The sequence below is a fragment of the Talpa europaea genome, assembly GCF_964194135.1.
Source record: "Talpa europaea genome assembly, chromosome: 11".
NCBI classification, from domain to species: domain Eukaryota; kingdom Metazoa; phylum Chordata; class Mammalia; order Eulipotyphla; family Talpidae; genus Talpa; species Talpa europaea.
This window is the reverse complement of record NC_140078.1, coordinates 70,195,793-70,218,542: the sequence shown is the minus strand read 5'-3', so window position 1 is coordinate 70,218,542 and position 22,750 is coordinate 70,195,793. Positions and strand designations below refer to the sequence as shown.

The following is a 22,750-nucleotide window of genomic DNA, read 5'->3' as shown; positions in this document are numbered from 1 at the left end:
AAAAAGGAAAAATACAGAAAAAAATAGACACAGCAGACATAGAAAACTTTTTAGAGAAAACTATTTAAAACAAAAAACTACCATATCCTGACCAGCGCCCACCCAGCCCCCTTCCTGTGATTCCGTGCCTTGAGTGTGTCTTCGTGTTTACACCTATCCCTCCGCTGGCTGCCCTCTGTGTGAGCGGCACCCATGCCCTGACCTCCACAGAATCGGGTTCCAAGGGCTGTTCCAGACAACTGCCAATGTCACTGCGGGGCCCATCCCAAAGGCCCTGGGCCCTGGCTCCATTAACCTAAATGTAGCTCCTTAGCGCTAATCTAGGAACCGCCGCTGCCTGCTGAGGGGCCCTATCCCTCATACCCTCGCCCTAGGCCTGGATCCTTCAGCGTTGAACACTTCCTTGCTTTTTTCACATGTTTTATGGAATTGTTCACCTGGTTTGAAATAATAAAATGTAGAAAGAAAAATACTGAGAACTGCTTGGCATTCTTCTCTCCCATGGGTAGAGGGGGCCAGACCAAGATGTGACCGATGATTTGCATCTGAACCCTCACTTGTGACAGGGCTCTGGGTCCTCAGCTCTCCAGGTCACACTCAGGCCCAGTGTGTGGCGCTCGTGTTTCCCCACTTGACCTAGTCGTCTTGCATGCTCCCCCCTCTTCCCAGCCCCTCTTGGGTCTAAGGCAGCCTTCACGCCTTGCTGGACCAGCAGGGCACATCTAAGGAATTCTTCCACATGGTGTGTGGGAGGGGCATCTAATGCACATGATAAATGTGACTTTTCACCTTCCAGCCCCAAAGCTGAGAGGGTGTGAGTTGGGGTCAGGTTGCCGGGGAGCTCAGCCCTTGCACACCCTCCCTTCTGCCAACCTGAGATGTTGTCCAGAACCCTGCCCCTTGAACAGAAGCAAGGGGCTTAACTTAACAAAGGGGCAGGGGGTGGGGGGGGGGGATTGAAGCATGATCAGGAAGGTGTCTGCCCCAGGGGTTCCCTCCAAACCTGAAAGTGGGGAGGACACATCAGGGGACTGCTGAATTTAGTTGCATTGGGATGGGGGCTTGAAATGCAGAAGAATCCGTGAGCCTAGGGAAGTGCACGCGCGCTGCTGGAGAAGCGAACGCAAGGCTTCAGACTTGGGGGGCGGGGCGGGTGCCTGTGGGGTGAGCCTGAGCACCAGGCAAGGCTTCTGGACTTTCTTCCCTGGACACTGGAGGCTGAACCTATTGCAAGGGCTGGTGAAAGGCCGGCCAAACGCGGGGCTCGAGTGGGTGGGGCTCGGAGGAGCGCTCTTCCGCCTGTGGCCGCCAGAGGGCGCCTCAGCCCGCGCTCGGCCCCGCGGAGTCGGTCAGAGACTGACGTCATCGGGTCCTGCGGAGGCCGCGGGGCACAAAGGCAGCTTTGTATGGCGACGGTAACTCTGCTCCTGCGGCCAGACAAAGCGGCTGGGGTCGGGGTCGGAGGCGGAGGCCGGGGAGGGTGAGGGGAGAGGGAAGGAAGATGGGGCCGGGGGCCCGGGATCCAGCCTCCGCACACCTGCCGGTCCCCCCACCCCCATCCGCGGCCTGGGGCCCCAGGGCTGGCAGGAGATGAGAGGCTGCAGCCGCCCCGTCGGAAGGAGATCAACGCCCCCAGCCCCGGTCTCCGCCCAAGTTCCTCGGGCCCTTCCTGCTATCCCTGCCTCCGAGGGCCCTGAGGGCGCCCCCTCCCCGCTCCCCCCCTACCCGGGCCTCCAACCGACTGACTAGGATCCTGCCCCCAACCCAAGATCTCTGACTTGCTTCAGTGATCGGGTCTGACCCGGACCCCGCTGAGCCCCAGATTTGCAGGCGGGGCAGGAGCTCCAGGGCCTTGATGCCTGCCCAGCAGGAAGCAGGCACCGGAGATGGTTCCTTCCTTCCTTCCATCCTGAGGAGGAACCTTGCACAGAGGGGCCATTGAGGGGCTGACTTGGTCTGCCTGCCGCACCCAGAGCCTCCCTCCCTGGGTGGACCATGCTAAGGATCCTGGCCAGGATCCCCTTGTACCCGGCTTGGCAGTGGGTCTGGGTGGGGTGCTGCTGGAAAGCAGGGCTTCGCTGGGTGCAGACAGCTAGGCCCCCACCTGCCCTTGACCCTCCTACCCTTGTTCTGGCTTCCAAGGCATAAGGCTCCATTGTCCCAGCACTTGCGGGGGTGGCCTCTCAATTCCTCCTTGTTTGTCAGTTGGGAAATTCCCAGCCATTGGGGGTGGCAGGCAGGATGGCGGATCCCCAGGTGTCTTGTACCCCAACTGGAGGGACTCCATGAACATGAATTGGAGATCCCCCACTGCCTGGAGCTGTCCAGGGCTAGACCTCAGCTTGCTTTCATCCCTGGGAGCAGCTGAGTGAGGGAAACCAAAGATTCAGTGCTCCCGGGCTCTGTATCCCCCAGAGCTCTCCCAACTTAAGAAGGTCCCTCCATCTTCTGGCCCCACATGGACAGCTGCAGCTGTGAGGCCCAGGACCCTTAGCCAGACAGGCAGAGCCAGGCAGAAAGCCTGGGCTCCTGCTCCCAGACCAAGCCTGTGGCCCCAGGATTCAGCAGGCTGTCTCTATCCAGTTAAGACTGCCGTGAGGGGCCTCCCCAGTGGCGCAGCGGTTGAGCGCTGGGTTGCGAAGCTGCCCGCAGCCTCTGCAGCGCCGGTTCGATTCCCGGCTGCTCCCCGGCCACGGAAGGAGGGTCCCACATGGCGCGCAGACCTCTCCTGCCGCCCGCTGCTCCCCTCAGCAGTGTACTTCGGTCCTTCTGCCTGCTCTGCTCCCCGCTCTGGCTCTGGTGAATTCTCTCACCCTCCCGCGCTTCTGACTGTACCCAGTGCATGTATAAACAAAACAAACGAACGAACAAACAAATAAATAAATAAAACATGCCTCTATTAAAAAAAAAAAAAAAAAAGACTGCCGTGAGACTGAGCCACCTCCTAGCAGGCCCACCCCACTGCAAATGGTTGCTCAGGCTACTGATGTGGTGGCAGCCTTGGTATTTTTAACCCGTCTGGGGGCTAGAGAAACAGCTGGGAAGAGAAAAAGAGAAACGTTCCCTCTAAGAATCAGAGGCCTGAAGAGGGAAGGTATAGGGGAGGAGCCAGCAGGCAGCTTTGCCCATACACCCCTCAGCTCGGGAGTAGAAGTCTAAGTGCCAGGTGCAGAGTGAGGAGGGGGCCCCATTAAATGGGGCCTCTGAGGCTACAGGGGCAGCAAGTCCTGGAAGAACCCTCCCCCGTGTTCCAGGGCATCCCCACGGTGCCTCCTCATGTCAGGAAGACCTCCGTTCCCCTCAGAGTCCCTGAGAATCATCCCAAGAGTCAGTTCCAAGCCAGCCCCCAAGGATGGAGGATCCAAGTCCTGACCCCAGTCATCTGGCCGTGCCATATCCAACCAGTTGCACTGGGAGTCAGGGAAGAAGCAGGGTCAGGCCTGCAGCTTCTCCTGGCTGAGTTCTGGGTCCAGGCCCAGGCCCAAACAACTGACCCCAATTCTGTGTCTATTGCTCTAAAAGAGAGCCTAGGGGCCCTCATCCCTGCCATGGAGCTACGCATCTCCCCCAAGACCCCTTGAACACCCAGAGGGGAATCCAGCCCCCATCACACACCCAAGGAGGGCCTCAAGCCAGTTGGTCTGTGCGCAGCCATGTAGCCATGTGACAGCAAGGGTGTGTCCCTGCCTGCCAGCTGCTCTGCTCCTCAGGCAATCCCACAGGGGAGGGAACCAGTGTCTAAGGGGCAGGGGTCTCCCCTTTAACCTCCCCTCCTCAGCTTCTCCCCTTGTGAGGGATGCCACCCCATAGGTGATATTGGTTAGGAGAAAATTTAAGTGGATAATTCTTCCCATTGACTGCCTTCTGACCTCACTGTGGGGTGGGTGGAGGGAGTCAAGTCTGAGGGACAGGCATAGGGTCATGGAGATGCCCAAGATAGCCGGAGTCCATTCTCTGTTCTCCATCAGCACCTCAGCTCCACCTAGGTGAGCAGGGCCGGGCAGGTGGAAGGGTTCTGGCAGCCACGCCCTCTCCTGCCTCCTTGTACCTGTCTTCTGCTGGTGCCCAGGGGGCCCAGGGATGAAAGCCACTGGGGAGGGGGAGAGAGGGTTGTGTGGACCCGGAGCCCAGCAGAGAGCTGAATCTGGGCTTCACAGAGGAAGTGTATGTAGCAGATAAAGACCAGTCCAGCAGCTGGCAAAGGGAGGGCCTAGTGGGTGAAGTGCACAGCCTGAGCAAAGTCCTGATCAAGGAAGAACTGAACTAATAACTCCCAGAAGTGGGATAGCTCTGTGTGTGTGTGTGTGTGTGTGTGTGTGTCTATAGTAGGTGAAGGGGTCTGGCTTCCAGCAGCAGAGGGAGGAGGTGGGGCCTTGGCCCATCTTAAGGCTGAGAGTGATGGAAAGGCTACCCTCTCTTTGGGATGCGCTCTGGGAGGAGGGATGTGGGCTTGGACACTGCTTGGGGGGGGGGGGTGCGTGCGGCTGGAGACTTGTGCGATGAGACTGAGGTGTCCCCAACTGCTGGGTGGGGGGGGGGGAGAAGGTTCAAGTGGAAGGTCCAGGAAGTCCTGGTTCTGGGAACCAGGGATGGGGGGTCATGGGGGAGTGTGGGGGACGGGGATGGGGACAGGAAAGGAATGGCACCTGACAAAGGGCCCCAGGAAGCTGCACTGAGAGAGACAGCCTTGATGGATAGGCCTTGAGGCCCTCAGGTGTGTATGCTGTGGGATGCCCAGTGTTAAGGTGGCAACAAGAGTGCACCCCCGTGTACCCTCACAGTGTGCCAGATGCCTGGGGCACCATTTCCAACCCAGGGCATGGAAGGAGAGTGATCCGAGAGGCTTACTCTCCCCCGAGGACACACAGCTGGTGAACAGTGAGGGGCAGAGTCGGGATTCAACCCCACCCCACCCCTCCGGAGCTACCAAGGGGGTTGATCCCTGGGCTAGGCTCCAGCACACCCCTGCCAGAACCTCTAGAACCCCCTAATCTGCACTCCTGAGAGCCTTGCCCCAAACCAAGAAGGGAGTACAGCACTATGCTAATGTATGTTAATAAGCATAGAGTGCCTGGGAGTCAACTTTTGCAGCATTCCTGGCACCCCTGCCCCCCTCCCCACAACCCCGCTAGGAGAAGGAGGTGAGAGGGAGGCCCCACCCCCCTACTCCCCCCTCCCCCACCCCCCCTGCTGGGCAATGAAGAAAACAGGAGTGAAGAGCTGTGATGTGGCTGGTTGAGGGGGGGGCTCCTCCAGCCCAGAGGGGCTGACCTCAGCCGGGGAGGAATGTGCAGGAGGCGGAGGGCAGGGGCGGAGCGGGTGGGGGTAGGGCCACAGCTAGAGGCCCAGGATTCCTGGTGGCCCCTCCCTCAGCCCCTCCACCTCTTCTCTGACATGGCCCTCAGAAGGGAAGGGGAACGAGCAAGGAGGGGAGGAGCTGATCTTTCCAAAAAGGTGGGCCAGGGGTTCCCTGGGAGCCTGGAGACCAGAAGGGATGGGTGGGGGAAGTGCCCCAACAGGCAATCCCTCTGGGGTGGAAGTAGATGGTCAGGGCAGTTGGGCTTCAGTTCTCCAAGGCCCACTCCCACCCCCCGCCCCCCCAGCACGCATGCCTACCTCCTCAGGATAGCCCATCCTTGCACTCACTGGGCCAGAACAGGGGAAGGTGGTGGCGTTGGTGCCACCAGCCTTAATGGCTAAAGCAGGTGTGAGTAGGAAGCCAAAGGCTGACCCAGCCCAGGCTGGGCACTGTGAGGGTTGGCTACAACCTTCCTCAGAGGGATGGCCTACCCAGCCACACCACCAGTGGCCAGGCAGGGGGCCAGGGCTTACCCAGCTGGTGATGAGGAGCTGGGAGGCAGGTGCTGGGACTTGGCACAACAAACCCATCATTTCCAGAAGGAAAAACCACGGCCTTGGCAGGCTGTGCCACTGACAGTCAGGATAAAGGCCTAGGGACCTGGGGTGGCCCTTAGGGCAGGGATGCAGACAGGAGTAGGGACCCCATTTGGCCTTCGCTCATTTTCTGTCCAGAGTCCCTGAGGGACAATCAGTGCCCCAGTGGGCCCCACAGCCAATGATGCTGTTCCCAGCAAGCTGGTTACACAAGGCCCCCACCCAGACCTGGCCTATACACTTGGGCCTGGGGCTAAGGGTCTAAAGGTCTAAAGGAGACCTTGTGGGGACAGGGACAACTTGAGTTCCATCCCTGGGACTCTCCTTCCTGCTCAGGGCAGGTGTGTGTGTGTGGGGGGGGGGCACCTGTGGGGAGGGAAGGCCTTGCAAAGGGCTCAGATGCACAGGGACAACCTAGTTCCTTAAGACTAGGGTTGAACCTCAGGGTCCTAGACAGATAGTAGGGGGTCCTGGTCTATTTCCCAGTAAGGGCACAGGACTGAGGGAGGCTGAAGCAGGCTAGATCCTGGGTCTGAAGAACTAAAGGCAGTGGGGGCAGATAGGGGGCACAGCAGGAATGGGTGGGGGCCTCAAAGGCACTTGCTGATCTTGGCAGCTTGGGTGGAAAATTGTAAACAGCCAAAGAATTTTGTTTGCTTGCATGTAGCCAGAGGAGGCTGCCCAGGTCTAAGGCGAAAGAGCCTGGAAGGGGGGAAAGCTGCATCCCGGAAGCCTGGGAGCTCAGGCAGGGTGTGCCCCTCCATTCCCCCTCCTGAAGGCCCCTGGTCCTCCCACTGACCCCCCACCCCTCCTCCCGCCAGCCAGCCAGGCCAGGAACACCAGGTCCCGAGGCTCAGGAAAGAGGGGCATGGCCCCACCCTGGCTGGGCACAGACACTTCTAGTCCAGGGCACTTGGCAGGAGATGGGCAGCAGAACTGTGAGTACTTGAAGTGTCCACACAGCCTCCCTGACCCCCGAGGTGCTGCCGCTGAGCCTTGGGGAGGTTGGAGAAAGATGCCTTCTGGGAGATGAGGGCGGAAGCCCATCCTCAAGCCCTGGAGTGGGCGCCACTAGGTCCTTGTCAACACTCAGCCTCTCCAAAGGAGTAGCCCTTGCAATATAGAGAGGGCCTATCCGCCAGACCCAGTTTCAGGCCAAGGTATAGGCTTGAGGCTGAGGTGTAGGAACCTCATTCTCTGTAGAGCCCCCGAGCAACTTGCTTTGTGTTTGGTGGGGCTGTTCTCCCTATTTCAACCAGGGAGGAATGTCTGGAGGTAGGGAGGTCAGAGAAGTGGGGCCAGCGATGGGACCAGGTCTCTGTGGCCCTCACCCAGCCGCGCTGAAGTGAGACTTGCCGAGCCTCCTGCCTGCGCCGCCTGCCCCCCTCTGGCCCTCCTCTCCCCTGACTGGCTGTCATCTCAGCCACTGCCAGCCAGGTGGCAGAAGCACTAAGTGGCCAAGTGGTGAAGTGGTGAAGGCTGGGGCTGGGTCTTGAGGGTTCATCAGATTCCCCTGACTTCGATCCTGATCCTCCCATCCCAGCCAGCTCCTGGGAACTGAGGTGGCAGCTGAGCCCCCTGTTATCCCCCTCCAGCTCCCCAGCTGTGGAGGGACAGGTGAGGAGCCCCTACCCCTGGGTGTGCCTGTGACCAGCTGGGCTGTCCCTTTGTAAGAGCCCCCTGAGGCTGCGGGGGGGATCTCGATTGCTCTTCCTCCTTTGCCTTGACTGGCCGCCCCACTTCCAAGACCACCGATTGGGGCATGAGTCCCAATAGGGGAGGGGTCATCCCTACCCCCTCCTTTGTGCCTGCTCCATTCCGGCCCAGTCACCATCTCCAGCCGGTCCCGGCGGCCTGCCCGGTCACCCGATCCGCCCCATAAACTGGTTCGCGTGTGGGGCGGTGGCAGGCTTGGTGGGGGCGGGGCGGGGGCTGCTCCTTAAAGGAGCCGTCAGAGGGTGCCCTGAGGGCCCCTTACGCTTCTGCCCTTCTCCTGGACAGGCAGGGGCTAGGGTGGGGAGGCACTGCAGCAGGAGTCCTCAGTGGAGTGTGGGAAGGGAGCCATCCAGAAGAGGCAAGTGTCACCAGAGGGAAGGAGGGAGGTGGCAGTCCTGGTGTGGAGGGCGCTGGGGCTGGAGCTGGGTAGAGTATGAGGAGGGGCGATCTGGAACACGCCACAGCAGCTGTTCCCCTTGCTTGAACCCACCCAGGACCTTGCCCCATGCCAGGGCCCCTGTGCCTGGCACTTGCCCAGGCAGTTTCTGAAAAGGACAGGGAGTGTTGCAGCCAGATCCTGGCCCCATCTGAGGGGTCCAGGAAAGGGCTGTGACTTTGAGAGGTGGAGGAGCAAAGAAGGGGAAACCTTGAGGGCGAGGGCAGCGGAGGGAGAGGCTGAGGGAGACTGGAGGCTGAGTTAGGAGAGATCATCCTTCCACACCAGCCCCCAGTTCTGGAGGGAGGCTGCTTCAGGCTCTTGGTTCTCCACATTTAATTCCTTTTGTGTCTGAAGCCTGCTTTTCTGCATGTGACCTCAGTTCTACTCCTCTGTGGTGGGGAGAGAGGTCAAGCTCAAAGCTGGAGCTGCTGGATCAGCCCGTGGCCACATTCCCCCAGGAAACCGAGTCTTAGGCCCAGCCCCAGGGGCCAGTCTCCTGGACAGCACTTTTCCCTCTGAGAAATGGGTTTCCAGCTGGCCGTTGGGTGGAGGGCTAGGGTTGATGCTGCAGTTGTATTTGCTCACCTGCAAGTCCAGAGAGATGCTCATCCACTGGTGTGTGCACACCGATATCCAAATGTATACAAAGCGTATATACCACATAGACACGCACACGCTGAACAGACGTGCATGCAATACCACGTAGCCCTGAAAGCCACATATCTGTATGTGTGGTACAACACGCCTGCCGCGCAGTCTCACATAGACTAAATGTGTGTATGCACACGTGTGTGACTGGACACACGAAGGGATACTCAAAAACATTCACATGCGTAGGCACCCACATCGTCAGCTCCAACCCCAAAGGTGCCTCTGCTTCTCTGTGGCCCGTGGGTTCACAGCCAGGTCCAGAGGCATGACCCCCTCTGTTAGCCTCTCCGGTGACTGGCTTGTTCTGCTCATTGCACTTGGCACTCTCTGAGATGACTGCACCGATCTCGTTCTTATTGGCATGCTGCCCCCTCCTGCATGGGGACCTTGTCTCTGTTCCGCACCCCATCCCAGGCTGGCATGAAGTAGGTGCACAGAGTTTGTGAATTAGTGTCTGTGAGTGTGTATAAGGGAGGGCTGCTTACTGGGGAGGGTGACGTGGTGGTGGGGCGGGTGTCTGCCAGTGCGGGGTTGACCCCGTGGGTGTGCCCAGCGTGGGTGTGTCTGTGATTGTGGCCAGGCAGGGCACCCTCTGAGCCAGGGGAGGGCTCCCAAGCGGAATGCGACCCCCCAGCCTCTTTCCCCTAGGGGTTGTAATCCGATCCCTAGGGACTCCCCCTTAGCCTTCCTCCCTCACCCTCCCTGCAACTCCTTCTCCAGATCCCGGGGCAGAGTCCAGGGCGGCTCAAAGCTCCTCCACACATGCCCGCTGAACCCTGAGCGCCCTGAAACGCTGGGATGGGGCGGGCTGAGGCAGCCGCCATGATCCTGGGCCTGGCCCTGCTCTGGGCAGCAGTGCTGGAGGGTACCACCCCCAACCCCCCACGCCTTCGGCTCTCTTTCCAAGGTAGGTGCACCTTGCAGGTGAGAGGACCCAGCTCAGGGTGGGCAGGAAGGGAGCCCAGTGTGGGTAGGGGCCATTGTGTTTGCTGTTGCCCTAGGTGTGTACCAATGAGCCTGCTTTGGATGGGGGCATTCTAGAGCCAGCTCCAGCTAACCCTGTCCTGGCTTCAGCCCCCAACTACTCTACCCACATTCTCCAGTGGGTCGAAGACCCTTTTGTTCCCATGGCAACAGACTGTGCTGCTGTCCCATTCCTTACCCCCTCTGCCACGCCCCTGCGGCAGTCAGAACAACTGCAAAGTGTGGGGACCATCAGAACCCCCTTCCACACCTCCTACACAGGAGAATGGCTGCTGGCGGTACTGGCCACTGTGTCACTAAGCGCAGGCTGGTGGCAGAGAATCCTTAGCCTGATTTGGGTGCTGCGGTTCCAGCTGTTCCTATGCGCCTAGCCTCCCCCAGAACCCTGCCTTCCACAAGCCTGGCCTCTCAATGTGTCCGCCTAGAGATACTTGTCCGAGCACGCCAAGCTAAACCTGCTTTCCCTGAGTGGGGGAACAAGGGGTGCTGCACTGCTCACATGGGAAGCTTCACACCTGGGTGGGTCTGTCTTCCTGAGTGTGAACTCACACATGTGTAAATTCGCCTGTGTGGGGACCCGCTCACAGTCCAGCTGTGAGAGGGAGACAGTAGATAGGGCTGGGGCAAGCTCTAGCATGACTGAGTCCCCAGCACTGCCCCCTCCCCACAGAGCTCCAGGCCCGGCATGGTCTCCGGACGTTCAGGCTCGAACGGACCTGCTGTTACGAAGCTTTGCTGGTGGATGAGGAGCGGGGACGCCTGTTTGTGGGGGCAGAAAATCATGTGGCCTCCCTCAGCCTGGACAACATCAGCAAGAGGGCAAAGAAGGTGCCAGGGACCCCCAGCCTCAGCGCCGCCCAGGGAATGCCCTAGGACCTTGCCCCAGACTGCCTGGAGAGACCCAGGGGGATGCTCCCCCCCAATGAAGACCTTCTGTCTCAGAGAACAGCCCGAGTCCCTGACCTGTGTTCCCCTGCCCCCCCATAGCTGGCCTGGCCGGCCCCTGTGGAATGGCGAGAGGAGTGCAACTGGGCAGGGAAGGACATTGGTGTGAGTGCTGGCTGCCCGGGATGGGAGCGGGGAGGCTCAGCCCCTCATGCTATGGAGGGTGCGGTACGAAGACAGAGGCCTGCCTGTTCTGGCTGGGATGAGGGCAGGGGGGTGGAGGTGGCTGGAGTCTGGAGGTAGTGAGTCAGGGTGGGGGTTCATGGGATTCGGGGCCTCTTTCTTAGTCACAGAGGGGCTAGGCAGGCCTCTGTTTTCCCATGGATCCTTTCTGGTGAGAGCTGGGCCGGGCTGGTCACCAAAGGCACCCAGGTCTCCGTAGCCCATGTTTCTACAAGCCCGTGATGCATGAAAGAAGGGGGAGGGGTGCCCCCAGTGAGCTAAGTGCCCTTAAGATCACCTCCCTGGGGAGCCCTCATCTCCCTGCCCCTGCCTGCCCACCAGACCGAGTGCATGAACTTTGTGAAGCTGCTGCATGCCTACAACCGCACCCACCTGCTGGCTTGTGGCACAGGGGCCTTCCATCCAACCTGTGCATTTGTGGAGGTGGGCCACCAGCCGGAGGTAAGGCCAAATCACCAGCCGGAGGTAAGGGAGGGAGGCTGGAAGAGTAAGGAAGACCTGGCAGTACCAACACCCCCTGCTTCCCAGGAGCCGGTGCTCCAGCTGGACCTGCGAAGGCTAGAGGATGGCAAAGGGAAGAGTCCTTACGACCCCAGGCATCGGGCCGCATCGGTACTGGTGGGTGAGTTCAAAGGCTGGCATCCAGCAGAGACAGGAACCTCACAAAGTCCCAAGACCCACCTCAGAGCCCCAGGGATACCCACAGCCTCACCAACTACCCAAGACCCCCCGAAGCTCCACGGGCTTTTCCACCCTGGGAGCCTCCAGCTCGGCTGAGCAGCCCTTGCTCTGTCTGCAGGGGAAGAGCTGTACTCAGGGGTGGCCGCAGACCTCATGGGCCGGGACTTTACCATCTTCCGAAGCCTGGGCCGCCGTCCAAGTCTCCGAACAGAGCCACACGACTCCCGCTGGCTGAATGGTGAAAGGCTGGTGGGACTGTGAGGAGGGGCCTCCGTCCCTCAGGGCGCATGCTGAGGGGAGCCCATATAAAAAGAGAGCAGTGGGCAGCCAGGTTGCAGCAAATGCTTTCCAGCCATCAGGCCCTGGCTGGACACTGGGGTGGCAGGGAAGACAAGGCAGCTGTCACCCACACTCTTTGAATTCACAGACCATAACAAATACACAGTAAGATCAATTCCAGTGGCCATGAGGCCAATAAGAGAATAGAGATGAAGGGAAAAGAAACTAGGTGATGGTGGGAGGGTTGAGGAAAGAAAACCACTCTGCTGAGGAGAGGTGTGAGCTAATTCCCACAGCACTGCAGGATTCAGAGAAGAGTCCAGGCAGAGGGAACAACTAGTGTTAAGGTAGCAATAATGGGCGTCACTGGTGGCACAGGGGTTTTAAAGACAGCACTGTTAGGCTATCCCAGCCACTGCAGCATGAGTTCAATCCCCGGCTGGCCAGGGAGCTACCCACATGGCACTACAGACCTCCCCAGACTCGCCTGCTGCTCCCCTCAGCAGTGTATTTCAGTAGATCCACCTGTTCTGCTCCCCACTCTCTCTGGTGTATCCTCTCACCCCCTACACCTTTGGCTTACACCCCAGCTCTTATATGCATAAATAAATAAATCTTCTTTTTTAAAAAAAGGTAGCAATAATCTAGGGGCCTAGACTGGCAGGGGCCAGGGTAGTGATGGGACCCAGGAGAGTGTTTGAAGCGTGGGGGAGGGTGTTGGTGTACTGGGGTATCTGCTTCCTGCTAGAGAGGAAGATTCTTGAGTAAAAGTTAAACCCAATACCCCCAATGTCAGGATGAGGTCAGAAGCCTGCGGCTAACCAGAGACCTCCTCACGGCGTGCATGCCCAGATAGCCACAGTCTTTGTTGCCCTCTTGTGGCTGCCTCTGGGATTGCAGTCCTTGGATTCTTTCTGCGAGGGCCATTTGAACTCCTGAAGGGTGGGTGGTCAGATGCCGCCAGGGGTCCCAGGGCAGGTACAAAGAGAAGGGGAGGCAGCGGATGCATCTTGAGGCAGGGAATGGGGTCAGACCTCTGCTGACCCCACACCTCTTGCTGTGGTCAGAGCCCAAGTTCGTCAAGGTTTTTTGGATCCCAGAGAATGAGAATCCAGATGATGACAAGATCTATTTCTTCTTCCGCGAGTTGGCAGTGGAAGCCTCCCCTGCTCTGGGCCGCCAGACCGTGTCCCGTGTTGGCCAGATCTGCCGGGTGAGGAGATGCCGAGCCACATCCATTGATCAGGTCCTTCACCCTTTGCGCAACCCTGAGGTCCCTCTCTCATTCCCTCTTATTGACTCCTGCAGAATGATGTGGGTGGTCAGCGCAGCCTGGTCAACAAATGGACCACGTTCCTGAAGGCTCGGCTGGTGTGCTCAGTGCCCGGCACAGAGGGTGACACGCACTTCGATCAGCTCCGTGAGTGCCCGACATGGAGGATGGCGTAGCGGGGAGGGAGGTTTTGTGCCCTCTCCCAACCTGACCTCTTTCCCACAGAGGACGTGTTCCTGCTGTCCTCGCGGGACCGCTGGAACCCCCTGCTCTATGCTGTCTTCTCTACATCCAGGTGAGGGGTGCAAGGTAGCAGGGCAAAGCCAGCTAGGCTTCCCTGAGACCCTCACTCCGCTCATGTCTTCGCCTGCAGTGGCATCTTCCAGGGCTCTGCAGTGTGCGTGTACAGCATGAACGACGTGCGGCGGGCCTTCCTGGGACCCTTTGCACACAAGGAGGGGCCCACGCACCAGTGGGTGTCCTACCAGGGCCGAGTTCCTTACCCCCGGCCCGGTATGGTGCGTATCTCAGGGCATCCCTCCATGACCCACTTCAAGGCCTCAGCAGGGGGAACTTGGCCTGGGGTCTCAGTGGATGTGGTTTCTTCCTTCTGTTATGGGGGGAAACATCATTCTCATCAGACAGGGCTCCTCAGGGGAAGGTCATGTTTTCTTCCTCAGAGGCTGGGTCTCCTCTCTCAGCAGGGTTCTGTCCAATACTGGCCCCACACAAGCATACTCTGCAGGTTCCCAGGCGTCTCTTGTGGAATGCCCATCAGGCCCTTATACCCACATCCCTGCCATGCCTCTTTCCCACCCCCCAGTGCCCCAGCAAGACCTTTGGAACCTTCAGCTCCACCAAGGACTTTCCTGATGACGTCATCCAGTTTGCCCGGAACCACCCCCTCATGTACAATTCCATCCTGCCCGTGGGGGGCCGTCCTCTCTTCCTACAAGTGGGTGCTGGCTACACCTTCACCCAGATCACTGCAGACCGTGTAGCAGCTGCTGATGGACATTACGACGTCCTCTTCATTGGCACAGGTCAGGGTCCTGTTGTGAACACCCACAAGACCAGTCCAGGCTCTTTGGCCTGTTAGTAGGAAGCTCCCCCTTTTCAGTCCTGTCTCCACATCGTTGCCTTGGCTGTGCCCCCTCTCCTTCCGGATGCTGCTGATTGTTCCAATTCGCATTCTTCAGGGACATAACCATGGCTGAGGGTGGGGGCTTCAGCGGTGAGGAGACCCTGGCCCTACGTGTAAGGTACTCACTCACCCCTTCTCATCCCCGCAGACGCTGGCACAGTGCTGAAGATAATCTCGGTACCCAAGGGCGGCCGGCCTAATGCTGAGGGGCTGCTCCTGGAGGAGCTGCATGTTTTTGAGGTGAGTTTTCCCACCTCTCCCCTGTCCCCCGAGGTACTCCCACACACTGAGCCCTGATTCCAGCACCTTTCTTCCCATTCAGGACTCATCCGCTGTCACCAGCATGCAGATCTCCTCCAAAAGGGTAAGTGACTGGAAGGCTTTGGGGCAGAATGAACCCAGCACATTCCCAGGTGCCCCCACCTCAAGCCCTCCCTTGGTAGTTGAAGGCCTGGGTTTGGGTACAGGCTCTGCCTTCACTAGATTCTGGGACCTGAGACCTCAGTGTCCCCATCTGTCAAGTGTGGGGAGGGAATCCCTGACCGATGGGAATGGGACACAGGCTGCCCTTGCTCAGCCCCGAGCCCCTCGTGCCCCCTAGCACCAGCTGTACATAGCCTCGAGGAGCGGGGTGGCCCAGATCCCGTTGCACCGCTGTGCTGCCCATGGCCGCGCCTGTGCCGAATGCTGCCTGGCACGTGACCCTTACTGCGCCTGGGACGGGGCCACATGCACGCGCTTCCAGCCCAGCGCCAAGAGGTGGGCAGGGGCCTGGAGAACAAGCGGGTGGGAGTCGAAGGGTCTTTGGCCTGTCCTGGGCTAGAAGTAGGGTTCCTTTTCACGAGGCTCCAATGTTACCCCCAGGCGGTTCCGGCGACAAGATGTAAGGAATGGAGACCCCAGCACTCTGTGCTCTGGGGGTGAGTGCCCTAATTGACCTCCCCCTCAACCCTTGAAGACTTCCCACTCTGCCCCTGCTTTGCCTGCATCTGACATCCCCCTTCCCACCAGACTCGTCTCATCCTGTGCTGCTAGAACGGAAGGTGTTTGGCGTGGAGGGTGGTAGCACCTTCCTGGAATGTGAGCCCCGCTCTCTGCAGGCCCGCGTGGAGTGGACCTTCCAGCGTGCAGGGGAGGCGGCCAGTACCCAGGTGGGCCTCCCCACTCTCCTGCCTCCCAACCAGGCCCTTGTCCCTTCCCTTGCTTTCAAAAGAAGCCCAGCCCAGACTATTAAGGAACCTTGGCCTACCACCCACATTCAAACCATGCCCAGGGAGGCTCTGCCCTATTAGACCACCCCTTAAGTCTAGTTTGGACCCTTACCTGCACTCCACATCCCACTGAGGACCCACTAGGTGCTGCACTGCGCCCCCTTTAAGCCCCTCCCCACACACACACATCGGAGAGCAGCGCCCCCTGCCCCCTTTTATTGAGGCTTCCCCACATTTGGCTGAACCCTGCCCCGTTTGGGTTCCCACTTGAAAATCCGCGGCCCTCATGCACAGCACCCGCGCCCGCTTGGCCCACGTTGGCCCTTTACCTCTCCTAGGGCCAAGGAGCCCAGTTTCTGACCATGACGCCCCTGCCCTGTGGCCCGGCCCGCAGGTGCCGGCGGAGGAGCGGGCGGAGCGCACCACGGGGGGGCTGCTGCTGCGCCGGCTGCGGCGCGCGGACGCGGGCGTGTACCTGTGCGCGGCGGTGGAGCAGGGCTACTCGCAGCCGCTGCGGCGCCTGGCACTGCACGTGCTGAGCGCTGCGCATGCTGAGAGGCTGGCACGGACCGAGGAGGCTGCGCCTGCTGTGCCGCCGGGGCCCAAGCTCTGGTACCGGGACTTCCTGCAGCTGGTGGAGCCGGGCGGCGGCGGAGGCGCCAGCGCCCTGCGAATGTGTCGCCCGCAGCTGGCTCCGGGACCACCGTCCCTCGAGGCGCGGAGGAAGGGCCGCAACCGGCGGACGCACGCCCCAGAGCTGCGTGCTGAGCGGGGGCCACGCAGCGCAGGGCACTGGTGATTCGCCGTCCCAGGCCAGGGACTGGGCAGGAGATGACCGGGGACAAGGGGACAGACAGACCCTGGGAGACCGTGGAGAGCTTTGCGCCAGGGGCACTGTGGTCCCCAACTGACGGAGACACCGACCGACAGGCCCTGGCAGAGGGGCAGCTGCGCCAGCTTATTTATTAACAGAGGATAACCCTTGAATGTAGCCCCCAGAGGGGCGACCCAGGCCGGGCACAGGGTCAGGTTGGTCAGGGCAGAGAAGCAGGGCTCCAGAGCAACGACCTGGGGGAGGGAGGTGCTGGGAAGTGCCCACCCTGGGGAAAGACTTCCTCCTTGGGCAAAGAGCAGAAAGCTGTGAACAGGCTGGGCCGTTGGGGGCAGGGTGGGGTAGGCCGACTGTACTAATGCAATAAACACTTTATCAGCCAGCTGGAATGGCCCCAGCAGATAACCGTTGGTCTGAGGTCTTGCTGTGTGGCCTTGGACACCTTCCGGCGGTCTTAGGACCTCAGTTTCTTCTGCTGTGGATGCTGTGGTCAGGGATAAATGTAGTCTCCTGGTGACAGTGAATCGTGCAGGGCCTTTGGGGATACTGATATGCACAGTATATTCTGAATAATACAATTTCTGGGCTAGTGCTGTGAAGAATGTAAAACTGGGTGATGTGGGAAAGAATGTGAGCAAAAGGCCTCGCCAAGGGGGTGACATTTGAGCTAAACAACAAGGAGTGAACTTTGGGAATAGCTGTGGGCAGAGCATTCCAGGAGGGAAAAGCTGGAGCAAAGTTTCTGAGGCAGAAACAAACCTGTATGTTTGAGGAAATTCAAGGAGGCCAGTGGAGTGATGGGTTTGGGATGTTTTAGGAGCTCCAGTCCCCTCTCCCCCATCTTGTTTTGTCCAACTTAGGCTAGAGGGACACCGGAGTCCAAAAGTAGTGTGAGCCCACTTCCTCCCCTCAAGGCTAAGTGGTGTCGTGCATCCTCACTGGCCTCTTGTGACCCGTATGTCCTTGTGGAGAGAGGAGGGAGGATCAAATCCTGCACTGGGCTAAGGGCTTCAGACTCGTATTTCCAGTCTCACATGTGTGGAGCCAGGGAGGAACATTCCCATTCCTGTTTTACGCATGAGAAAACTGAGATTGGAGAGAGGGCAAGTTTTCCCCAAGCTTAGTAACAGAAATACCAGCATTTGACCTAGGTCAGTCCACTGACCAGCATGGGTATCCGTGTATGGGGGTGTCTGCCTTCAGAGAGACACCCGGACTGCAATTGTCCATCACCCCAGACCCTAGAGCCAGCCACCACACATTAATGGGTGCTTGTCCCACACTTGCTCCGAGAAGAGACATTTTGGCTGTGGGTATGGGTGTTCGTGATGGAGGTCCACAGGGCCGCTCTGCCTGTCCTAGCTGCCATGTGGGATAGCCCATAGCCAGACACTGAGCCTGAAGCAGCTTGCCTGGAAGACCTGAGGCCTAGGCACATGTAGGGGTGGCAGGGTTCCCTGGGGAAGCTCCTGCGGAGCATGTAGTAGTAGAGATGTGATTTTATCTGGGTTCTTGTCACCAGGTATATAGTCCACTCTGGCCCATGTGGGACATTCTGCCCCTTTCATGACTGAGAGCTGTCCCTCTAAATATAACCCAGTGGGCTGAGCTCAGGCCTATTTTAGGCTTAGGCTGGGAGGTGGGCAGGCCTTGCCCAGTCTCTCAAAGGAGTCACTGCTGCCTCTATCCTGTCCTGCTACTGGGTGCTATCACCGGCCCCTTGACTGCCCACCATCCACCATGCCAGAGGAGACCCGGGAAGGTAGGAGATGACTGTGAGAGAGGGAAAGGCCCAGTGCTATGAGCCTGCGGGCCTTGCAGAAACCTGCCCTTTGTCCCACTGACCTGGCTTCCTTGACTAGTCACCCGTCTCCTAGTCCCACCTCCAGTAAAGTCCCAGCTCCCAGGAAAGGAATAGGCTACCATGCCCTGAACCCCTCTTGAGCTCAGGCCCTTTCATCCTGTTAGAGACAGCAGGAAAGGATATGGGGGAGCAACCCAGTAAGGTGGGTCAACTATAGGCTGTGCCTGTGTGGATGTAGGCTGAGCAGCTGCCTGACCAGGTCAGCTTTTCTTCTAGGGAGGAAGCTGGGTTCGGGGATAGGCTGAGGTTCCAGGGAGCATTTGGGCACATGGCCCAGGGAGTGGGAGTGGATAGGCCTCTGGCCTTTAACTTGGGCCCAAGTGCCCCCAACTGACTAAAGTTTAGGATTCCTTGGCTGCCAGACTGACTGCTTGTTAAGACTTCGGTGACCCCTCACCTAACTGCATGTAAGAAGCACAGCAGCTCAGGGGGCCAGAGCAGGAACCCAGGGATCTTCAGGGACAGTGCTCCACCCTCCCACTGGTCAACTCCCCCCACCAAATTTTCAACATTTTACACTGGGTGGGAGGGATGCATCTCCTGCTGATAGTGGTGAATGGTGTTTGCCTCCTTTTGGGATCTTAACAATGACATTTATTGTGTTTTTCTTGGTAAAAGACATTCCAAATTCAATTTAGAAAGTATGGGAAAAGCATAGCCCAGTGCAAAAAGGAAATTTAATTACTCCTAACCCATCACCCAGATTGGCAGCATCTGTTTTTGTTTACTTACTTTGTGCATATCAGGGGCCAGTTTCAGGCAAATCATGATGGTTGTCACTACTGCTCTGAAGGGATTGACCCAGAGAGTCCAGTCACTTTTGCTCCTATCCCCTCAATGCCTCCCATTTTGTTACCCAGCTTCCATTTGGGCATGTGGGGGTCTTAAGGAGCCAAGATTTTTTTAAAAAATCAAGCCAGGGGTCTTCTTGGTGGTACAGGGGTTAAGGAGCACTATCAAGCTATCGCCAGCCACTGCAGCATAAGTTCGATTTCCAGGCCAACCAGGGAGGTGACCCACATGGTGCAGCAGACCTCTCCTTTGTCACTTGCTGCTCCCCTCAGCAGTGTATTTTTCAGTAAATCTGCCTGTTCTGCTCCCCATTTTATCTCTGGTGAATCCTCTCACCCCCCACACCTCTGGCCTACACCCCAGCTCTTGTATGCATAAATAAATAAATCTTTAAGAAAAAAAATCAAGCCAAAGAACAACCAGAAGAAAACATAACATTTAGAAATCACAAAATAAATGTCTCGATGGGCTCAAAAGTAAGTAATTAAAGTCACAAGACAATTACCAGACTCCACTGACTAAATGGGCAGAGGCAGTGATGGATAATTAGAAAGTCACATGCATTGGGCAGACCCTGCTAGGCAAGGAAATAAAACTGCTCAAGAAAGGCCTCTCATCACCCAACTTAGCAAATATATGTGCACAAGCATGTCTATACATTTCTTTCCAATGCCTGACAGTGGTGATGTACCCTTTGGGGGCTGTGAGAGCCATTCTGGAGGACAATTTGATGATAGCTTACAAAAAAGTCCTTACTCTTTGATTAAGTAATTCTGCTTCTGGGAATCAGTTCTTAATAACTATTGGGAAATTGGGAAAAAACTTTATGCTGAATGATATCCTTTTCTAGGGGTTTTTTTTACTTCCGAAAGGAATTGAAAACAACCTACAAGCCCAGGCAGCCTCCAGGGGATGCTGGGAGACCTCAGAGGCTTGTGAAACAGTTTGATGGCAGAGGCAGAGCCCCTGTTGTGATGCTGAGTGAAAACAGTAGGGTTCACAGAAGCACAGCAGAATCCAGAGTGAGGCCAGGAGAGAAAGGAGAAGTACCCTAATAGCTAGAACCAGGCTTCCTTCACTACAGACCCGAGGAAGGTGCTAGGCACTGCATCTGGCCTGTGGGGAAATCTGATTGCAGAAGAGGCAGGAATGAGGACCTCCCTGGTGGCGCAAGGGGTTAAGTCTCAACACTGTCAAGCTATCAGCAGCCACTGCAGCACGAATTTGATCCCCAGCCAGGGAGCTGAACCACATGGCGCAGCAGACCTCTCCTGTCTCACCCACTGCTCCCCTCAACAGTATATTTCCGTCAATCCACCTGTTCTCTTCCCCACTCTGTTGAATCTTCTCGTCCCCTGCACCTCTGGCCTATAACCCAGTTCTTGTATGTATAAATAAATATATCTTTAGGGCCTCCCTGGTGGCGCAGGTGGTTGAGCGCCACACTGTGGAGCTGTCCGCAGCCTCTGCAGCGTGGGTACGATCCCGGCCAGCCAGCGAGAATCCCACATGGCGAGCAGACCTCTCCTGTCTCGCCCGCTGTTCCCCTCAGCAGTGTATTTCATCCGTCTGCCTATTCTGTTCCCCATTCTGTCTCTGGTGAATCCTCTCACCCTCCCACGCATCTGGCCTGTACCCAAGCTCTTGTATAAATAAATAAATCTTTAAAAATCAATCAATCGATCAATCAATCTTTAAAAAAAAGGCAGGGGGGCCTCCCTGGTGGCACAAGGGGTAAGCACAGCACTGAGAAGCTATCAGCAGCCTCTGTAGCACAAATTCAATCCCCGGCCAGGTAGATTCAATTCAATCAATCCCCGACCCACATGGTGCAGCAGACCTCTCCTATCTTGCCCTCTCCTATCTGCTCCCCTCAGCAGTGTATTTCAGTAGATCTGCCTGTTCTGCTCCCCACTCTGTCTCTGGTGAATCCTCTCACAGCCCCCACCCCGCACCTCTGGCCTGTTCCCTAGTTCTTGTATGCATAAATAAATCAATCTTTAAAAAAAAAAAAAAAAGAGGCAGGAATGAATTTTCTGAGCTGCAAATTTAGTCTCCCAAGGCTGCTAAACTTCGGAGAAGTGAGCAAGTGGAGGAAACCCTGAAAGTTCTTGAGGTGCTTGGAAATAAACACTGAGCAAGTCAAGTGCTCCTCCTGCTACTGCGTGCAAGCTTATGGGGTCCTGGGGTCCTCTTGGCTCAAAATCAAGGGTCATTCCTGAGTTGGTTTTAGGGGATTAGGAGCCAAATGCCCCTTTGTCCTGTCCCCCATCTTCTCTGAGTTCCTGTTGCCACTGGAGGCCACCCAGAAGGGAGGAGGTGTCCTGCTGGCTGAATCAACCCAACTGCCCCTGCAGACACCACGGCATCGACCTTGAGCCCGAGGAACAGGGCACCACTGGCCCCCAACCACGTGCAGGAGGTGCGCCTGCACCCAGTGGAGTCCATCAGTGACCTGCACAGCGGAGGTGAGGGGGCATGGGAGTGGGACAAATGTACTGGAAGAACAGAAAGCAGAAGTACCCACCACCTTCTTGATGCCCTATTTGCCCACAGGGTCACTGCGCCCCTATCTGGCCGATGAGGCACAGTCATGGGACGAGCTGCTGGGCATCCTACCACCGTCACTGTGTACCCAGGCCGGCTGCAGCCCTGGCCGGGGGGGCTTCCTGATGCTACTGGTGCTGCTGGTGCTCACCTGCCTGGCGCTCGCTGTCCTGGCTGTCTACTTGAGTGGTAAGGTTGGCACAGAAAGCCAGTGGGAACCGAGGGCAAGGAGATGGGGCCAGGAGGCATTTTTTTCTTTTAATATTTTGAAAGGACAGGTTTAGCAGGAAAAGGAGAAAAAGTCACCTACATAGTCACAGGTGGGCAGGAGAGCTGCCCCAGGAGGCCTTTCTGCACTGTTGAGGGGAGCCACTGTAGAGGATGAGACAGTGAAGGGTGGGGAAGGGATCTGTGGGCACCCTCTGGTGCTGGCTGGGTGGGTGGTGGGATGGCAGTGGTCTCACAACCTCCCATCCCTGTCTGTCCACAGTGCTGCAGAGCGAATCATTACGCATACTGGCGCACACACTGCGTACACAGGAGGAGGTGCTGCTTAAACTCCGGCTGGCCAGCCTCAGCCAGCTGCGGAGGCTCAACTCCACTGAGGCCCAAGCACCCAGCTGAGATGCCACTTGAAACTGGGGCCTGCTCTGTGTGAGAGAGAGAATAAAGTGGTCCCTGGCAGGTTTCTCCTCTCCCCCTGCTGCTCCACACTGCTGCCTTAGTGAGGTTTTGTACAACAATCTGATCTGACCCCACAGCTGCCCGCCTGTCCTGACTTCTTCAGGCCAGACCTAGCCAAGCCTTCTGGTGCCAAGGCCCCAGGAAGCGACACCAGCCTCCTGACTGCTCCCATGGCCTGTCAGCACCCTCTACCTCCCCCAGATAGCAGGTTCAGAGCTCTAGAAATAGCTGCTCCCACCCCAATCACCCAAACTAAGCCAAGTCTCTCAGTGGGGGGTCTAGCTTCAGTTCTCAAAAAGACAAGCTGGGCTGGGGTGGGGGTGGGGGGACCTGGAGAGAAGCTGTATTAAAGGGCAAAGGTGAGATGGCAATGGAGGAGGACCCAAGCCTAGGGTGGTGGACGGGGAGTGACGGCAGGAAGAACACCAAGATGCCAGGGCTGCAGAAGGCTGAGCATTCAGTTTAATTATCTCTAATCATCTTCACAAACCACAAATTCATCCCCATAATCCCTGCCTCCCCACCTGCTATGGTGGCATCTGTCCAGATGCTGTCCCCCCAAAGGAAACGGTTCATCCCAGGGGAGCAAGACCTGAGAAAGGAGAGAAAGGAAGGGAGACACCCCCCCCC

The 22,750-nt window shown here is 57.8% G+C and overlaps 2 protein-coding genes across 2 annotated transcripts; both read left to right on the top strand.

Annotated features, from left to right (window-relative positions):
- The first annotated feature begins 9,484 nt into the window (after positions 1-9,484).
- On the top strand, positions 9,485-16,316 carry SEMA3B (semaphorin 3B). The gene is made up of 17 exons (XM_084247686.1): positions 9,485-9,608; positions 10,356-10,513; positions 10,673-10,735; positions 11,135-11,254; positions 11,342-11,435; positions 11,613-11,732; positions 12,841-12,986; positions 13,082-13,193; positions 13,272-13,341; positions 13,420-13,564; positions 13,870-14,089; positions 14,339-14,430; positions 14,513-14,554; positions 14,792-14,949; positions 15,055-15,110; positions 15,202-15,341; positions 15,796-16,316. The coding sequence occupies exons 1-17, from the start codon at positions 9,500-9,502 to the stop codon at positions 16,198-16,200; spliced, it is 2,250 nt and encodes a 749-aa protein (XP_084103812.1). The 5' UTR covers positions 9,485-9,499; the 3' UTR covers positions 16,201-16,316.
- A 1,657-nt stretch (positions 16,317-17,973) lies between these two features.
- LSMEM2 (leucine rich single-pass membrane protein 2) lies at positions 17,974-22,060 on the top strand (the record flags this gene model as incomplete). Its single annotated transcript, XM_084247484.1, has 4 exons — positions 17,974-17,995; positions 21,247-21,357; positions 21,446-21,625; positions 21,927-22,060. The coding sequence occupies 4 exons, from the start codon at positions 17,974-17,976 to the stop codon at positions 22,058-22,060; spliced, it is 447 nt and encodes a 148-aa protein (XP_084103610.1).
- Positions 22,061-22,750: the final 690 nt, after the last annotated feature.